General features: G+C 45.1%; 1 protein-coding gene across 5 annotated transcripts in view; it reads left to right on the top strand.

Annotated features, from left to right (window-relative positions):
- Positions 1 to 12,492: 12,492 nt before the first annotated feature.
- Positions 12,493 to 19,284, top strand: part of BMP6 (bone morphogenetic protein 6) — a 123,108-nt gene continuing 116,316 nt past the window's right edge. For 3 of the 5 annotated variants that reach the window (XR_013947577.1, XM_080582739.1, XM_080582740.1), the window contains exon 1: positions 12,541 to 13,646. Coding sequence is in view for 3 of the 5 variants with exons in the window: in XM_080582739.1 (XP_080438865.1) it covers positions 13,211 to 13,646 (436 nt within the window). In the remaining 2 variants the exon portion in view is untranslated. Of the gene's footprint in view, positions 13,647 to 19,284 lie in introns of all 5 variants that reach the window. The other 2 variants (XR_013947576.1, XM_080582738.1) reach the window with 2 other exon arrangements.

Raw genomic sequence — 19,284 nt, 5'->3', positions numbered from 1 at the left:
AATAACTGCCAGAGTAACTAATAGCTTTCTATCAAACATGTATTTATCTGTATCTCACTGGTCATTTAGCAAGAAACTTTATATAGAGTCTACATTACTTTTAGACACTTGGAAAAAAAAAGTTTACTTAAGAGGAAGAAAGGGAGAACTGTAATCTTTTTCTTATGGATATTCCCCTGACTTTTGGGAAGTCCTTTGGTGGGAGATAAAGGCAAATTTTCATTAGTTATTGTTAGCACAATTTGCTTAGTGTATCATAGCTGAATTTTCTTTAATTCATGGATGGCTTGAACTAAAACAAACAAACAAACACCTTTGTGAATAGTTGTCATGTTGCAGTTGGTCTTCACAGCACAGATAGCTGTGCACTCTGACTTAAACAGCCAACGATTTTATTGATGACACTGTAGTATATCCAATATATGGGCCTCTTTGTACAGGAAGTAATTGATCAAGGATACATCTAATTATTTGTTTGTTAGCAGCATGGTTTGTTCTAGCACTATCTTGGATCTGAGTTACGGTCAGATATTGAGGATGATGATGACTGTAGGATGACTGGGAATACAAAGCACTTTCACCACACTGGCTTCAATATGTTGTAATGTTATAATTATTGTAGTTTATTCATTATCATTAACCTGTTCAAATATTTGAGAACAAAGTGGTGTGGTTATATAAAATGTCATGTGAGAAAACGCAACTCTTAAGATCTCTTTTAAGTGCTGCTGTTGTCATGTGCAATCCTCTTTGATCACAACCACATAGCCGCATAGTAGCTCTGAGGATCTGTGAACCATTTCTCCCTTTCTCTCTGTTTCAGATTGCAGCTCATGCTCATTAGAACAGTTCAGAACATCTCTTTGAAGAAATGTGGTGGTGACAGTGGCTGATCAAAACCCAAATACTTAAAAACCTTACAGGAGAAAAAAAAGTCCATATGTCAGAATCCTGTTACAGATTGAATCTGTTATTGGAGGAAAAATAGACAAATGTTTAGGGCTCTGAATGGGAATCAGAAAAATGGGATTCAGCTCTTGGTTTCCTTTCCTTGGTAGGACTGTTTCATTATCGATGTTCCTTAGTTTTCCAGGTGAAAATGAGTCTTTTCTTTCTCACAGAGGCCTGTGAGCTTGATTTCCCCAAGTGTTGGGATAGCTAGGCATTCAGCTGATGATGGTAAGTTGCTCAGAGGGGTGCTGTTGGAGACCTGAAGTGAGGATGTCCTCTTGTGCTTGAGGGATTCAGCCCTGAATGACCACCTATGTGTAGGACAGGGGATGACTAGACTACATGCTTGCTGCTTGCAACTCCTTAGAGCTTTGGTGTCAGAGCAAAGTGTGCAGTTACTTACCAAGTCACAGAGCAGCCACATGAATGACACTACTGATTCTTGGGAATTATTCCCACCAACATCATCTTACCTCATCTCAGTATGTAATGATGAGACAGCCCTAATCCGGAGAGTTTTGGGAAAGCAGCTTTTACTTTGTGTATTATACAGACACCCAGAAGATATCTGTACTTTACTTTTTGTAAAAGTACGTTTTTGTACGTTTTGTAGAGGCAACAAGGTAAAGGAGATGTGAGCTTGAACTCCTACTCCTTCAGCACTGGCCCAATGATTCACTAAATTACAGCTTCTGTAAAATGCTGTTGATGGTGGCAAATCTATGAAAAAGTGTTTGAGGTCACAATACAGACCAACAGCAATGTATTTTCAGTGATGGAAGCCTATGAGGGAATGGGCACTGTTTGTGGCTAGAAATCCCATCTGACTTCGTACTACTGACAAATAACTGTGAAACGAGTGTAAGATATCACTCCTGGCAGGAAAATGCAGAAGTCAACACTGACATTTTCAATGTTATTTCTACAAAATGAACCTGTGATTGACATTTTACATTTTTTTTTTCCTGTTCAGGTACCAAACTGAAAGGCAAATACTAAAAAAACCAAACCTTTCTAATGATAGTGCTCAATTGTGTAGAGCATTCCTGGCATTCACCTAATTCAAAAAAAGAGTCTATCATATCTATATGCTTTTGCTCTTGGAAAGGGTTCCTCTAATTGCCAGTGGCACTGTCTGACTGCCCAAATGAAGTGATCCCACAGGAGCTTTAGATCTCAGTCCAGGCAGCTAGCCTGGACCCCTCACCTCACCAAGCCACGTTCCCTGTGTGGTTTAGATAAATGGCTTTTCATGTGAACCTTTTGATGGCACCAAATACTGATTACATGATAAAAATAAGTTGTCATTTATATTTTTAGGGAAGGGATTGAAAACTTGATTGCAGAATCCAGGCCCTGAATCTAAAACTGAGGCCTCTGGGCCCTTTCGTGATGCAAACAGTAATCTGAAGTATACATCTGGCCCAGTGCAAAGAGAGAACATCCAACATCTGTCACATCCCATTATCTTGCCTTGCTGCTATTAAGCTATTATTAGTATTTAAACTAAATATATCTTCCAGCAGGCTGCTAACCATAATACCTCATTCAAGTACCCATTCCTTTTACTGCCACAAACTGTTCTGAACATCGTATAAATGAAACTGGAACATCACTTGATGGACTGTTATCATCTTTTATTACTTTATTTTATTTTAAGTGGGAGGAAACAAAACTTACCAAATGTTGTCATACGGTTTGAAGAAAATGAAAAGGATCTCCCTACCATTTTGGGTGAGAGAGATGAACAGAGGCTTTCCTAGTGCAGATCAGCTGTAGGCGTTTGATTCCATGCTAGCAAGGGCACATACACTGTCACTGGTGTATCAGTTTTGTCTTGGGGATTTAAGACTCTGGATTGACTGATTTTTTTTTTAAACTGTCTTTTATAATTAATTATCTGCCTCCTCTATCTCTTCAAAGCCGAGTGAAATAAAGACGTTGCAAGAGACTAGAATTACTCTAAGCAAGAAGTTCTCTTAGAAATGTTTCCCTCACGAGTTGAATGCTCTATGTTTCCACTCAGAGATCTGCTCAGCAGTTAGAAAAAACTGACTAAAACCTTAGGTAGCCTTTTGCAATGAGCAGTGTTTTTAATTTATATCAGCAGAGATCCAGGAACAAGAGCAGCGCCCTTTCCTAAGCTGCCACTGAGGGTGTTTGTGAAGCAGCCTGTTTGTGTCACAGTTTGGCAGGCATTTACACACTACCTTTGTCCCCATACATCAACGAGTGCCCCGTTATTAGCTTAGGTCCTGGGACAGGACTGTCTGCATGGCTGAACAGCAACACTTTTTTGCTTGAGACAGCTGTCAAGATCGTGAATGGCTCCCTGGCTGTGTGGATGTTAGCACAGACCAGCAGCACTGGAAAATAATGGAGTGGAAGTGAGCTTTCCCTGCCCAGGGACTCAGTCCCAGAAAGCAGTCCCAACAACATTTAATTTAGAAGCAGGGAAGATTAGGGACCTGCAGCAATAGTCATCTGCAGGGCCTCTCCCACCACCCCAGCTCGTGCTGAATGAGCCTGAGAGTAGCCACAGCATTTGGGCTAGAAAGACTGGGCAGAGCATTATTGCTAATGCAACTATGCAGCTTTCAGTGTCTGAACTGTGTTGCTCAGATACATCAAATATCTAAAAAGTGCCAGGAAATGACCCTTCTGTTGCTCGTTTCTGAGACTGTCTTTTGCTGCAAGAGTCCTCTGGCACAGAGCAGAATAAGGGATACAAAGCTGGCTGTGTGTCAGTCTGACAGCCAAGGACAAAAAAGGACAGCCAAGGACAAAACCTTTGCTCTCTATGCTCCTGTCTGCCCAGTGCAAAAAAAAGGGGATGTGGCTTTGGAGCCATTCTCCCCCAAACTTCTTTGAGCCAAACTGGCTTCTAAGAGCAGGCAAGCTACTTCTATGCACCAGAGGTACTTGTTTTTAAGCTACTCCTATCTTCTAGTTGACATTACTTATTTGTTGTTTTACATTATTGATTATAGTACTCTACTTGTTAAATATGAAAACAGCAACAATACATCATGTGCTACCCTTTCCACCTTGTGTAAATCATGTTTTTACGTACAGGCAAAGAACCCTGTGGATGCATACCAGATAACTGCCTTGGTCCCTCAAAAACAGCTTGCTGGGGCTGGGAGGGGGAAGTCAGAATTACAGAACCATAGAATATCCCAAGTTGGAAGGAACCCACAAGGACCATCAAATCCAATCCTGGCTCCACAAAGGACCACACAAAAATCAGACCATATTCCTGCGAGCATTGTCCAAATGCTTCTTGAACTCCAGCAGGTTTGGTGCTGTTACCACTGCTCTGGGGAGCCTGTCCCACTGCCCAACCACCCCCTTGGAAAAGAACCTTTTCCTAACACCCAGCCTGACCCTCCCCTGTCACAGCTCCATGCTGTTCCCTCAGGTCCTGTCACCGTCCCCAGAGAGCAAAGCTCAGCGCCTGCCCCTCCGCTCCCCTTATGAAGGAGCTGCAGGCTGCCATGAGGCCTCCCCTCAGCCTGCTCTGCTCTGGGCTGAACAAACCGAGGGACCTCAGCCACTCCTCATATGTCTTGCCCTCTAGATCCTTCACAATCTCTGTAGCCCTCCTTTGGACACTATCATAGTTTTAAGTCCTTTTTATACTGTGGTGCCCAAAGCTGCACACAGTACTTGAGGTGAGGCCTCACCAGGCAGAGCAGAGCAGGACAATCCCTTCCCTTGACCAGCTAGCCATGCTGTGCTTGATGCACCCCAGGACACGGCTGGCCCTTTTGGCTGCCAGGGCACACTACTGGCTCATGTGCAACTTGTCATCAACCAGAACCTCCAGATCCCTTTCCACGGGGTTCCCTTTCCACAGGGCTGCTTGTCCCCTCAGTTTGTATGCCTATCCAGGGTTGCCCCATTCCTGGTGCAGAATCTGGCACTTGCTCTTGTTGAATTTCATGCAGTTAGTGATTGCCCAGCCCTCTAACTTGTCAAGATCCCAGTTTTCATAACCAGGATTGCGTGCCTGTGCTGCATTCCCAGTTGTGCTGTACGGGCCTGTGTAGGCGTCCTAGCTTGAGGGAGTGGTCATGCTATGCAACAGCCCAATGGCATGGCATCACCCCATCGCAACCGGCTTTCCTGGTTTGGGCACTGGGAGCTGTAACCTCGTGGCCCACATCACAGGGGCGGTGAGCTCTGGGCTTTGTCTTGCAGTGGGGATCGAGGTTTTGGAGTTGGTGCGTGAGCTGGCCTAGGCACAACATTTGAGCTCTGCTGTGGGCCAGCACTTTAACAAAGGCAAAGCTGGCAGGGCAGGCGTGCTGTTGCTTCGGAAACTTGAAGGCTCTCATAAGCAATGCCATTAAGAGCTGGTTATCAGTTTTGCTTCACTAAGGAGTAGATTTTGTTAATTTAGAGAAGGCTAAGAACACACAAATAGATGTTTACAAGGCTTTCTTCTAATAGCCCTTAAAGAAACCACATTTCTATCTCTTTGTGATCACTATAGGATCTACCTCCGGCAGGCAAATTTAAAAAATCTTTTCTAGCAGTCTCTAAGCATTTCCTGTAGAAAGCAAAAAGAAGACTCTTTCTTCTGAGTTACCTCATTCTGAACTGGCACAGAAACTGGTCTAGTGTACAGTAGCAGCTGCTTCTCTTCAGCTTAAACTGATATATTTATCGCTGCTTACCTCAGCACTTCTCCTGACTTGTTCACCAAATTATTACTGCAGTGTGTACCTTTCATGTCTAAACGTTAAATGGCGTTTGGGAACCACTCCTGTCTCCCTTCCTCCTAGCTGAAAACTCAGTTCCCTTAAGGAACTAATCCATAAATCCATCAGACATGACAGTAAATACAGGTGTTGAAATATATCCTCCATGGGGGATGAGGGAGTGTTTAAATTTGAGTTGTTTGTATGAAAGAAAAGGCTCAGCTATAAGACAATAGTTTTTTTTAAAGTTCCTCAAGCTGCTACAGCTCTTAATGCCTGCAAATGCCTTTGCAGACTTGCTGTCCTGTGTAGCACGCCTTCTGAGACCCTGCACTTTCCTAAAATACACGTTTGGGTTGGCACTGGATGAGGTGTCTTTTAAAGTCAATGTGAATGAAACCACATTGTGTTTACCGACTTCTGTAGCAGCAAAAAGCTATAGGAAATGTGTTTTATCCCCAAGAGTAAGCCACAAGGAAAAAAAAAAGACTTGATGGTAGCTCTGTGGCAAGAAGGGGGTGCACTCATCAGTGGCCAAAGGGAAGTATTGGAGATGGCAGCAAGAAGGCACCAAGCTGCACCCGTGCAGTCCACCCGCTGCTCTGATCCAAAATGTCACCTCCTGTCCCCCTGGAGACCGTCCCCAGTGCACTGGAGATGGGCCATGGGCGCACAGAGGATGTTCACCAGGGTCTGGGTGGGATGGGTGCAAGGCCGCTTGGATTTCTGGTGTGAAACAGCTGCTGAACTTAACATGCCAAGGAACAGTCTCAGGGATTTATTTTTGGAGGGTATTTAGGGGTAATCACCTGTGAAGGCTTGTCCCTATGTGCAAATAGAAGAGATGGGGGCAGATCAAGTACAGCTGCTTCTGCTATGGGATGCTGCTGGGAGCAGCGTATGTATTTTCAAACTGAAATCTGTCAGTCCCTGCTGTGGCCTCATGCTGCTTGGGCCTATACCAATTTTATTGAAAAGCGTTGTTGAAAAGACATATTTTGCACACTGGTCAGAGCAGAGCTTGTCAGAATTATTTTAAGTAAGATTTCAGAACTTTTTTTTTTCTGTTTTTGTCCTTATCAGCATATTTTTAGTCCTATTCTGCAATATTTGTTAGCAATTTTAACAGCTGTCCTTATTTATTATAATTAAAATAATTATTATTTTTTTTCCCTGTTACAAACCAAAAGGTGATGACCAGTTCCTTTTATCTCAAAACTACGTATCTTCCTTTATCTGTGTAACAATGTGTACAATCTGGGGGAAAACACCTGAACACCATCCTTATCATATCGAGACAGAAATTATTCACTAATTCTAGTAACTGGCCAATGCAGATACCTTACACTGTCTCTGGTGTCTTTGCCCTTTTAAGAAAATATGAATTAAACTGGAAACCCAACTTTGTTGGGCATTTGGCTTTATAATGGATAGACTGTTTGGATTAAAATCTTCCTGAACCTGTGTTTAATCTTAATCTAAATTTAATCTTCATGCGATAACCCACAGCACATTCTGAGGTTATAAGTGGCATTTGAAACCTCCCATGTTTTCCCAGCTTGCTTGCTTCTTTACTCAATTACAATAGCTTTTATGAGCTCAAGGAATTCACCATTTGACATATCCACCGGCACAAGGGCAGAAATGGCAGCTAATACAAGCTCTGTAAGAGCTTTGCATGTCTGAGAGAGGGTTTTTCAGTTGTATCATCCCCTGCTGCATTTGCCAAGGCTTAAAGTTGGACTGATCTAACTGAGAAACTTTCTTCCATACAGCTCTGTTAAAAAAGAACAAACACAAATTAATTGCTAAACAAAAATGTAAGCCAGAGTTAGAGTTACTGATACATGTTTACCAATATAAAACATTAGAACACAAATGTAGGACAAATATTTGAAAACAAAGTCTTGGTGAAAATCAACATGTTGACCCCCCCCCTTTACCTCTTTATCCTCTCCCAACCTTAACCTATCGTCTAGACATTTTTGCCTCCATTCATTATATGTCATGTGAGCTAAAGGTCATGATCTACCTGCTAAAATCACAGTCTTCTCATTCATCATCACATTATGAACTACCCTGAATCAGCGTTTACTTTTTTTGGCCCACTACATCAGATAGCATAAGAGGAGGGACATGGGCTGATAGCTTGCCATCCACCACCCACAGGGGATTGCATGAGAACTTCTCTTGTCATCTTTTTGCTGCATTCAAGTGCTCTCAGCGAGGTACCTCTTTAGCTGGCATCGTTCAGAAGAAATTCAGTTCTTTCTCTGAGACTCCACTGGAGGACAAAACCACCACGACTTTCATCCAGTACCCATGCCCCCTCTGAAGCCGTCTGTACAGGCTGGACCTAGCACAGTTTTGTTTTTTTTTTTTTTTTGTACTAGTGGAACAATTACGCAACGTTCATGGGTTTATCTGCACAGAGGAAGAAGGTCTGTTTGCAACACAGGCACACCTGCAATCCATCTTGGATGGATTACAAGGTACATCTTTACTACTGTTGTTTCTTATGACAACTAAAATAATGGGGGCCTAGTGTTATTAAAATCTGGCCTTTGTTTTATGTAGGCTAAAGGTAGACTCTTACCTCTTGTTGAAATATATTTCTATATTTTCTGAACTTTCACTTACATTAATCTCAATTCTACATAGAAAATGTAACTTCTAGTTTATGAAGTCTAATTCACAGGCTGTAGAGAGCAGATTTTTCTCTTTCCCTTGTATGGTCAATGATTTACTTTTCTTGGTTTTAAACAGAAAGCACATTACTAGTAAAAATAAAATGAAAAACAAATACCATGAACAGGCTCAGAGAAAATATATTTATGATATGATATATTAATATTTAATTGCTGCCATCGTAGGTCAGTTTCCCTTAATATTTGATACTGTTGACTTCAAATAAACTTTAAGCTATAATTGTTAGCTCATAAGTATATCTTTGATAGGGCATAGATGGTGGACAGGCTTGGAACAGAGTTGGAATTGTTTGTGAAATGTGTGCTGTGACTTACTTCACTTTTAACTGTTTGCTTTTTCAAGGACAGTGGTCCAGCTGTGTTATTGAATTAATATTTATAACCATTTTTATAATATTCTGATCTGGGAAATCATCGTTACATATTTTTAGCTGAGATTTCTAGGTAAAGAAAGCAGTGGTTTGGTATGTGCAAATAAGATGTTGTTGCTATTTTTCAAATGTCCATAATTGCAGTGGAGAAAGTAAGTTCATCAAATGAAAGGAAAAATTTGAGCTTTCATAGCAAATGCTGTTTTTAGCCTGCTTCCATCTTTGAACTAAGATTACACTAAACCGCTCTTTCCCTTTTCACAAGTAGGCCTTGGAAATTAATATGCTAAAATTAGTAGGCATGTTTGCATTTTCAGCCTCTCCAAGTGCAAATAGTCCATTCCAGCTATGTCTTTATTGTACAACTTTTTTTTTTTTTTTAAGAATGCAAACGTAATTCTTTATTACCACATTACTCTTCCACATTGCTTTAAAAAAATGAAAAAATAAATAAATCTGCCTCTGCTTGGCCATACAAGCATGAATACAGAAACTCCCTGACTGCAGCGTCCTTGCTGACTCCCTCAGGGCAGAAGACTGGCTTTGTTGGAGGTGCTTTGGCGAGTCTGTCTCTGGCATTCGACGGTTCAGCTTGAGGGAAGGTAGGAATGTAAGGTTATAAAAATCCAATGCCTTTTTTGTTTCCAGGAGGTGGAGAAGGGAATGGGGGAAATCGCCTGATCACTAGAATAGCAAGGTCTATGCTCTGTTCAGTAGTTATTATTAGTCCCGAGAAAAATTAAATCCAGGGTATACCAGTTTGCTAGGGTTGTACCTGGGAAGTTGCATACCTCAGAGTATTGACACAGGTTTTGCATATACCTCCTTATGAATAAAGATGAGATGGTGTATTTCTAGTAAGGCACTGCTGTCCTAAAATAATCAATAACTGCATAGTCATGGACTCTTTCCATTTTTTACAGTATAATTTTTTTTTCCTGAAAGTTTCCTATTAAAGTTACCTCTCTTCCATTTCACTTTTTCACAGGCCTGGAACTTCTCCTCCTAACTTGTGTAGAAAACAATGGAGAAGTCTAATTTGCTTAAATAAGATTGATGAATGATTTGCTACGAAGACAACTGAAAACCGAATGAATCATTTTCAACTAGAAATAGGTAACAGGGTTTTAATTGCATGCAACCTAAACACTGGCACTACCAGGAGAAATTAACTGCTGTAGCTAATCCTTGCTGGCCACATGCCATATCTTGGAACAGGATTCCTGTGGGCGAACAGGTCTGGTGGTGGCCATGCTCACAATGTGTGACTGACGAAGGACTGAGCAGGTGCGAGTGTTTGAATGCGGGCTGACGTCTGGCTTACAGGCAGAAAAGTAAATGAGGATTTTTCTGGGAGAGGTAAGAGACCTGTATGAATTACTATCTTTTGTTTGTTTGTTTGTTTGTTTGTTTTTCAGAGAAAATGAAAAACGTCTTTATTGCCAACTTGCCAATGAGAAAAGCTTCCAGAAACAGACCCGAGTTTCTCCTCTTGGCCACCAGATGTCCCTCCTGAGCAGGGAAATCCGATGACCTGAAAGATACCCAAACGTCTGTAATCCACAACATTTTTGAAGATATGACTGGGAAAGGAAAGTTTGAGTGAAAGTAACTGTTACAGCAGTTTTTGAATAGCGTGCATGCTACGAAGGCTACATGGCAAACAAAAAATTCTGCCAGTAGCACTACAGTATATGTTTAATTAACTCTTAAAATGTGTCATAGCCTGCAGCAACTACATAATACATAGCCTTTGCCTTCCTCCAGAGAATTAGGTATTCATCTCTCTTCTGAAGTCTTCACATCCTTTTGCAGAAACATGCACTTTCAGATGGCAGGGATACCTGAAATCTGTAGCTGTGGGAAGATTAATTCTTTCTAGGTCTGATAACATTAGCTGAAACCCAAAAGTACATTCACATCTACACATGAGAGGCATTTCCAGGGATAAGTAGCCTACATCTCTGGGGAGCACTGCTGAAAAAAGATGAAGACTTAAATGAAACTTCTCAAAAAGTGCAGTGACTTGCTAAGGAGGGCGATTAGCTTCCTAGCTACACACAGAGACTTAACAAGAAGGTAACTTCACAGGGAAGTACTTGAAGGTTCACTGTGTGCCTATGTCCCTAGACCACATCAAGCTCAGATGCCCAAATGTTGCCAACTGTTATTACACAGCTGCTATTTACTGCAGAAACCCACATGCAAAGGGAAATGTTCCAAATATTTTTCTTTCAGAATAAAAACGTACAGGTGATACACATTTGCTACACACAATCAGGGAAGCACAAATGCGTGGCAGCTGCCCTGGAGTTTAGTGCTGTCTGTCGCTAAGCATGCACCACCTCTGCCTGGCTTCAAGAGGAGCTGGGGACATTTCAGACCAAAGGGCTCATTCTTCAGAGCTAACCATATCATGTGGTACTTCCCTCTGTAGCTGTCAAAACAGGAAGCAGCAGCTACAAAGTCTTGCCGGAGAAAGCAGCGTAAACTAGATCCGAACTGGAAACTGGAAAGTGACTGACTGGAAAGTGAATGCCACAGAGGCAGCTGCTCCCTTCCCTGACCACCCCGGGGATAAGTACCTGCCTGGGAAATCACCCTCACGCTGAGGCCAGAGCTCCTGTGCTTCCTCCCCAGCCTCCAAATGCCCCCCTGAAGGCAGATATATAAAAGGCCTTGGGAGGGATGCAGGAGAGCTTGTGCACTGGGCTCGCTTTTGGGAAACATGGGTTTTCCTAGCAGCACCCCACACCTTGCTGCTCACTGCCTCTCCCCCTTTAATCAAATCAGCCCCAGGCTTAGTTAGAAAAGTGGATAAAAAAGTGCACAGTACAAAAGTTTCCCTGGAACAGCCATCCCTACTCCCTAGGGGATGAGGCGTGAAGGTAATGGGGTCCTGCATAGCAAAAGGAGAGTGTTGGGTCCATGCTGTCACATGCACACTTGCTTTCAAATAGAAGAGTATCTGCATAAACTGAAAAATGGGCCAGCTGCAAAAATGACTTCCACACTCTTCCCTTCCACCTATCTGTGCTCAGATCTCCTTAAAAAATGCCTTTTTTCCTTCCAAAACAAGGTTTAAATAACCAATGTTATGGTTCCTTGACTGGTGGAGTTAAAGCACTCATCTGTAACCTAACTTGCATATAAGCAAACATTCGGTGTAACCTCCGCTTCTGCAAATAACATATTCTGTCTTGAATATTCTCAGCTGTGCCTCTGGGAAACTGAATACAAGCTTATTGCCAGATTCTGATTCTAATAAAGTTAATGGAAATTTTGCCAGTGACTTCAAATGGTCCAGATATTATTCTCAGGGCCAACTCCTATGAAATTATCCCAGTTCAAACCCAGAGCATTTCCACTGATTTCAGTGGGGCTAGCCTGGATTTACTCATCCAGCCCAAGCAGAGTTGAAGCTGATCCTTGAAGTCAGAGGCCAGCATAGGGAAGAGCCGACTCTCAGTCAAGCTGACGGCCACTAAAGAGTGTTTGTTTTTTTCCAGTTTTGCGAAGGAGCTGGAAGCAGAGCTTCCAATCCCAGATATTTTCTGTCAGAACCGGCTTGTGCCTTCACAGGAGGAGAACCTTTGTCCCAAAACACACGTGTGGATCGGTACTGCATTGATCAGTGACCCGGAGGGGGTCACCTGTGCTTAGTGCGTGTCCTGTGCTAAGTTCTGCCGGGTGTCCTCGGAAAAGGGACCTGATGCTGTAACCCGTTCACCGCAGGATGTTTTCAGATGAGCAGCAGCCCACCCACCTCCGTAACAAACAACCCGCGTTCCCTAAATCTTGAGGACAGGAGGAACGAGTCGCTTTTCCCCGCCACCCCATTTACTTTTCTCCTCCGAGCGAAAAATCCCCGTTGGTTTCGGGGGGCAGCGCTGCTCGGAGGCTCCGGGGGCGCAACCTGCGGCCGGCGCCCACCTCCCCGGCCCCTTCCCCTTTCCCCCCGCCCCGCTCCGCCCCGGGGCCGCGCTACCTGCGCCCTCTGCGGCTCCCCGCCCTGGAGGAGCGGCCGCCCGCCCCGGCGAGAGGCGGGGGCGCTGCTGATCTGCCTCGGCCGCCTGCAGCCCCGGTCCCCGCGGGCTGGCCGGAGCGGGGCTGCAGTTTGCGGGACGGGAGCCCCTCGGCTGCAGCGCGGGGAGGGCGCAAAGTCCGCTCTTCATCCTCAGCATCACCCTCAGCATCATCGCCTTGCTTCCCCGACGGGCATGGCGAGCTGAGCTGTGCGCCCAGCAGCCGGGCCGGGGGGCAGCCCCCCGGCTCACCTGAGCGGCGATGGGCACCGGAGGGGGGGCCGAGCGCTGAGCCCCCCTGGCCCGGCCGTCCCCCGCCGGCCCGCGGCGTTAGGGTGTCGCGGGGGGCCGGGGGGGGGGGGGGGGAGGGAGAGGCTGGAGGGCTGCGGGGAGCCCCAGGGGAGAGGGGGGAAGCGGGGAGCTCGCCCGCCTCCGCCCGGCCCGGCGCCATGCCGCGGCGGCTGGCTTGGCTCTGCTGCTGCTGCTGGGCAATGCTGCTGCTGCTGCTGGGCTTCTGCCGCTCTGCGGAGCCCACGGAGGGAGGCAGCCTCGGGGAGCAGCCGCAGCCTCCTCCCGCAGCCTCCTCGGGCTTCCTCTACCGGCGGCTGAAGTCGCACGAGAAGCGGGAGATGCAGCGGGAGATCCTCTCCGTCCTGGGGCTGCCGCACCGCCCGCGCCCGCCGCCCCGGCAGCCTCCGGTCCCGGCCCCGGGGAGACTGCCGGCGGCTCCGCGCTTCATGCTGCGCCTCTACCACGCCCTGGCAGAGGCTGCGGAGGGCACCGCGGCTGCGGAGCAGCGTGGTCGCCAGCCGGTGCCCGTGCCCAGCGCGCAGGACAGCGCCTTCCTCAACGACGCTGACATGGTCATGAGCTTCGTCAACCTGGGTGAGTGGAGGCTGCGCGGGTGCGGAGCAGGGGGGCTTACGCGGCTGCGCAAGTCCCCACTGGGGATGCGCGGCGAGGGGCCGGAGGCTGGAAACAGAGTGGGGCGTGCTGGGGTTGTGCGGGGTTTGCTGCAGGTGAGGGCGAAGCATCCCTCCGTACCCTCCGGCGTTGACCAGCCAGAGGTGCCCAAACAGAGAAATAATAATAATAAATCATTAAAAGTTGTATTTTTGCTGTGATGGTAGCACTCAGAGCCCTTTGACGCTAAAACCACTCCGCATGGGTTTCTGTGCACAGCCGTGGAAGCGCAGGTTGCACTGATGCTCCTGGAGCTGGGGCAGAGTGCCTCTCCTCCTAGCCCCTGCTGTCCCTTTCGTCTCTTTTGAGCCGTCCGAGCTAGTGTGGGGATGAATACGTGACTCCGTGTCAGCTGTTCTGGTGCTCGAGCCTGGGAATGTGATAGAAATCTTGAAATAATTTCTGCTAGACGTCAACCTGCTCTTCAAACAAATTATGCTGTCAGCATGTTGCTGCTGTGAAGGGCTCCGAGGTGGGAATTTCAGTGGGAAAGCCATTAAGCTTTTTACTTGAAGGAGCCCTGAATGCTAGCCTGCAATTATGAGGAAACAGTGTAATTAGATTCAGCCTAATGTGGAGAATGAAAATATTTCAGTTGGCAAATTGCAGTTCCTTTTTTAGTGAATTCCTGTGAAGCTCGAGCATCTCAGCAGCGAGTCAGCTGAAAACTGGATCTTTTCACCAGTGGTTGCAGAGCTGCACATCAGGCACCTGCAAACAGCTTGTGGTGTTTGACAGATACAAACTGGTGTGCATTTCATGTTTCCTAATCTAGAGCAAGGGTACGTCTAGGAGTGGGAAATCCATCTGAGTTATCAACACCGGTAGATGCGTTCAATAGCTCTGTACCATAGTACATGTATTTAGAACAGATTTAGCCCTAGTCCCTGGGGCTGGGAGATTTTTGTACCTGATGGAAATCCCTGGGCAGGTCAGAGGTGCTCCCCTCACACTGCGAGTGTTTGCTCTGCTGCTTTTGAGTGCAGAGTCCTGAAACCAGCTGGCAGCAAAGCCAGCAGAGTCTGTGGCTAGCTCAGCCCCTGAGGCACGTGGAAATAGTGTGTGGATTTTGCAACCAGACAGCAGGTACCTCTGTGCTCCTTTTTGCTGCACTGCTCCCCTCCCAGCCTCTCCAAATCCGCCTGTCCTTCGGGCAAACAGAGCTGCTACCGGTGTCTCTCTCCTTTGTCTTGGGGACTTTAGAGACCTGTGCATGAAGCACGTGATTTTAGTAAGCACGGCATCATCCCTGCAGCTTTCTGTGAGCAATCCCCACAGCACATTTTACTTGAGGGGTGCTTGGCAAAGTGCTGGGCAGTTCTCAGAGGAGCTGATTTCAGGGAGAAATTTGAGCATGGGTTGTTTTTAGGTGTTTAGCACCCAGCTTTATAAAGCATCTGGCGAGCAGTATTAGACAGCAGACCTGAAAGAATTTGTTTGTTTTGAAAATAATAATTTTCAAAATAATTCATATGATTCAAATCAGTTCTAATAATTTCTATCTAGACACTTATGTAACAACAAGGAAAATTATTCATGTAACGTAGTAAAATCGCACAATTGAAACGCTGGTTAGGAGTTTCAGGAAGTATGAATCAACTGCAGAAATTTCTCATCAACTTCCAAATTCCGAGTCATAAACTGTAATGTCATTGAACATGGTTGTTTGTTACCAAAGTGCTTGCAGAGCGACTGACTGAAACCAAAGAACTCTTCAGTTGTTCTCTGTAGCTCCTCTGACTTGTCAGGGATATTTTTTCTTCATGTGTGTATGGAATTATTGTTTCCAACAAACAATAATTCATGGCAGAAGACTAGAGGAAGCCAGAGGTTATATTGTGATATGGAAACTGAAGGTGCAATGGGTGAAAGCCAGCCTGTGATCTGTCGGAGTGGTTTGTTACGATGTAGTCTAGAAAATGCAGACACGGATGGTGGGACCAGAGCAGAAAGGGAAGAGCCCTGCCCCTCAGGGACACCGGCTTGGTGTATGCCCCCCTCCAGGGGGTGTATGCCAAGCAATCCTGAAAGCTCACAGTTGAAGTGTCCTTATAAGCAAATCCTGCCAGAAGAATTTTGTTTGGGAGTTTCTGCATGGGGTCAGGCCTCCTATAGTAACTTGCGTTTGGTTAAAATCAGCTTCTGAAGAGCTGCGTCCGTGTTCAACCTTAAAGAGTTGTCTTTCCATTACTGAAGTGACAGCTACCAAAGAGATCTCAGTGGCCCTTGCCACTTTCTCAGAACCAGAGGTGTGTGGTATTATTTGAGTATACCTCACGCAGATTGCCTCGAAGGCGCGTGTGGATGAAGGAAGCGCGTAGATCTTGGGGAACTACTGTGTGCATGTGAAAAAGGTGTGAAAGACAGCCACGTGCCTCCTTCTGCTTAATGGGCAGCTGCTGTGACCTGCCTTCAGGTGCTTGTGCTGCTTCTGCTGCAGCACAGAACCAGGTGAATATTTGACATGGTGTTTTTTGTTGTGCTGCAAAGCCATTGCCTAGATTAGCTGCATGGAGAAGTCCTGCTTTGTTGTGAAAGTCTGAAGGTGTTAAGGCTTCTTAAAAAGTGCATTTAATTTTTCCAGCACTCTAACCTGAAAAGAGTCAGTAGCTTGTAGTCTCTGCTGATTTTAAACGTGCTTTTTTTTTTTTTTAATTATTATTATTTTTAAACTATTATTAAGAAAAAAGAAAAAGAGATGTGCACAAAGGAGTTAGAGGTTCCCCAAATACAGGGAGCTGCTCTCTGACTGAAAGGACAAGAAACATCAATCTTCAAAGTGTAGAGTGTGGGATTTGTCCTGCATACCTAGTGACGTCTGCACTGTTGTATGGACTTGTGAGATGTGGGCAATAATTACCTGAGGGGCTAACTTAAGAAACTTGGAAAATTCAAAATTCCTAGGAGATATTTAGCACTTTGCTTTGTTAGGCACCTGGGAAGCAGTATCAGGGAGTATCATAAGTGTCTGTTTCTGTTGCAAGTGAAAACACACAGAAGATACAAACCACTTCATATAATTTAGAGAATAAATTTCATTTGTCAATCTAGATATCAAAAGAGATTTTGATAGAAAATACTGGCTACCCCAGGTAAACCTGCTTCCTATTATGGGAAGATGATCCCCAAAGTATCTTATTTCAGGCATTTTCACTGGGATGAGGCACTCAAAAAGTGCCCATTTCTTTCCATTTCCCTCATAGGAAGCCTGGATATCGAGTTCAGATGGAAACATCTGTGTTTTGGATCTCTCTATTTGAGGTTTATCAGATCAACCAGGGCACCTAAATTTTGTGCCAAGGGAATGTACAGCAGGGGATGAGGTGCTGGAGGGGGCATTATGGATCAATGAATATCCTCACGAAACTGTTCCTCTTCAGGAACATCCCTGATCTAAATGTAGCACTGGCACATCTTGACACAGTGCTTTTTTGGGGGGAAGAAAAATGTGTTACTATTTCCTATTTGACTAATATACCTTCCTCATGGCATCTAGTAGGGTTAACTCTTCTTTATCCTCTTGGTATGACCTGGGGTCGGTATGGACGTTGGTCTTTGAGGGAGTTATGCTGGACTGAGGGCTAGACTCAGGCAAGTGTCCTTCTGTTTTTCTTCCAAGGCTGCTCTAGTGAGAGATGTATCAAGCCCCTCACAGCAAATCCCTGCTCTCTAAGTCCAGGGAGATGAGGAGAGAGGAGTCACTATTCAAACCAAACTGCAGGCATGGGCTGGGGGCTGTGACTGATCAGATGTCCCCTTGGTTTCCTCTAAATCATCATTGCTGAAGTGAAAGGGAGATGTTCTCTAGTCCCTGTTTCACTAGCTGATGCTTTTGGAGAGCAGTATGTGCAATTTGTAGCAGCAGAAACAAGACTCTGGAAGGCTTTTCTAATTTAACTGTGGCCAGAATTACTCCCTGTGTAATGGGAGGAACAGTCTGGATCAAAACTGAGAAGCTTATCTGGTCCCTTATACTTGCGGTTCCCTATCCAGGCAGCCACACTGAGAAGAAAATGTATGCTTCCCCTAAGAAGGGGAAAAACAAACAAACAAACAAAAAAAGACCCAAATCTAGGGCTATTGACAGCCAGATAGCAATGCAAGAAAAGTCCAAACTAATCCAAATTTGAGGGACAACTACCATAGAAAACGCACTTATGAGTTGTGATGGCTGATTATCCACAGTATTGCACATTCCTGTTGCTGCCTAACAGCATGAATTCACTGTATCACTTTATCTATGGGAGAAAAGGCTCACACCTTTATGTCAAAAGACCCACAGGTCTCTTGGAAAGACTTAGGGCAAACCCAAGGAAAACCCAGATCATCCCTGAAGCTTTTCTGCATGATTTGAGTTGTGGCCATGTTGAAAAGCTTCTTGAATCTTTGAATCCCCCAAACCCAGGCAATTACTGTCTTCCCTGCCAATGTAAAGCTTGCTGTACAAATTCTCTCTCGGCTTGCCTACAAAGCAGCAACTTATGGATGTGGTGTCTTCTAAGTCATCTCTTCATCTCTTTTGGCAGCAGGCACTATCCAGATTTCCTTCTAGGAACGATCTTGCATAAATCCATGGCAAGCACTTACGCACAAGCACCATGTCTTTTCATGGGGAGGAAGCAGGACTCCATGTTCATTTCTAAAGCAGTTGAATTTTTTTCTTCTGCAGCCTCTGATCAGCCTACCTGTCTTACTATGTGTTATCGTGCTTGGTGTCAGAGGATATGGAATTCGGTAACCAAGATGTATCAGGGACGTGGTGTGATTATAGTGATGGGACCTTACCATTCATACTGTCATCCCATCTGTTTATACTCTTGGCCACATGTTGTAAAGGTCAAGACATCTACTCACAGGGAATAACTGGAGTGTGTGATGCTGTGTATCTGACTGTGCTGCCAGCTGGCTGTGTAAAGCCTCGCGCTCTCGGCATGCGAGCATCCTCCTCCACGTGTGTCCAGAGCAGGCCAGTATTAGAAATCATGAAGCTGACGATGGGAATAAGCTTACTGACATCTGCCAAGATTAGCGTGCTGGGTTTTGATGCCAAGACGGATCCCAAGTGTCAGAGAGCAGCCTTATATTAGCTGTTCAACTGATGCAGCTCAAGGTCCTCATGTATGTCATCTTAGTGAAGTCACTGCTTGCTAGCTGCCTGCTGGCACGTAGCTGACTGATGACAGGATTAAAGAAAAGGCAAACAGTCCACCGTCATACTTTGATTGTTCTTTCCCTTTTTAGAAGGAGTTTTTAGAAGTCCTTAGCTCTTTCAGGCTATGAATTTGGGTGACTACAGGAATCCTTCTGGCTTTGGACAGATGTGTGGCTCCAGGAGAAGCTGCTGATCAAAATATGCAGTGTCGAAATTGGTGGAGGGCCACATTTGTATCCAAGCAGTGTATCCAGGTGTCAGTGTCATCCGGACTGAGCTATTCAAACCAGATCACGTGGGATTAGCCAGTACTATTCTCTATCTTCTGAAAGCTTTTTAGAGCTTAAAAATTTACACTGTCCTAAATTTGGGTGAGTGAAAAAAGATAAAAAAGCGATTAGTAATTAG

This window comes from Anser brachyrhynchus, assembly GCF_964034855.1.
Source record: "Anser brachyrhynchus genome assembly, chromosome: 2".
In the NCBI taxonomy this organism is placed as follows: Eukaryota; Metazoa; Chordata; class Aves; order Anseriformes; family Anatidae; genus Anser; species Anser brachyrhynchus.
This window is presented reverse-complemented; position numbering and strand designations above follow the sequence as displayed.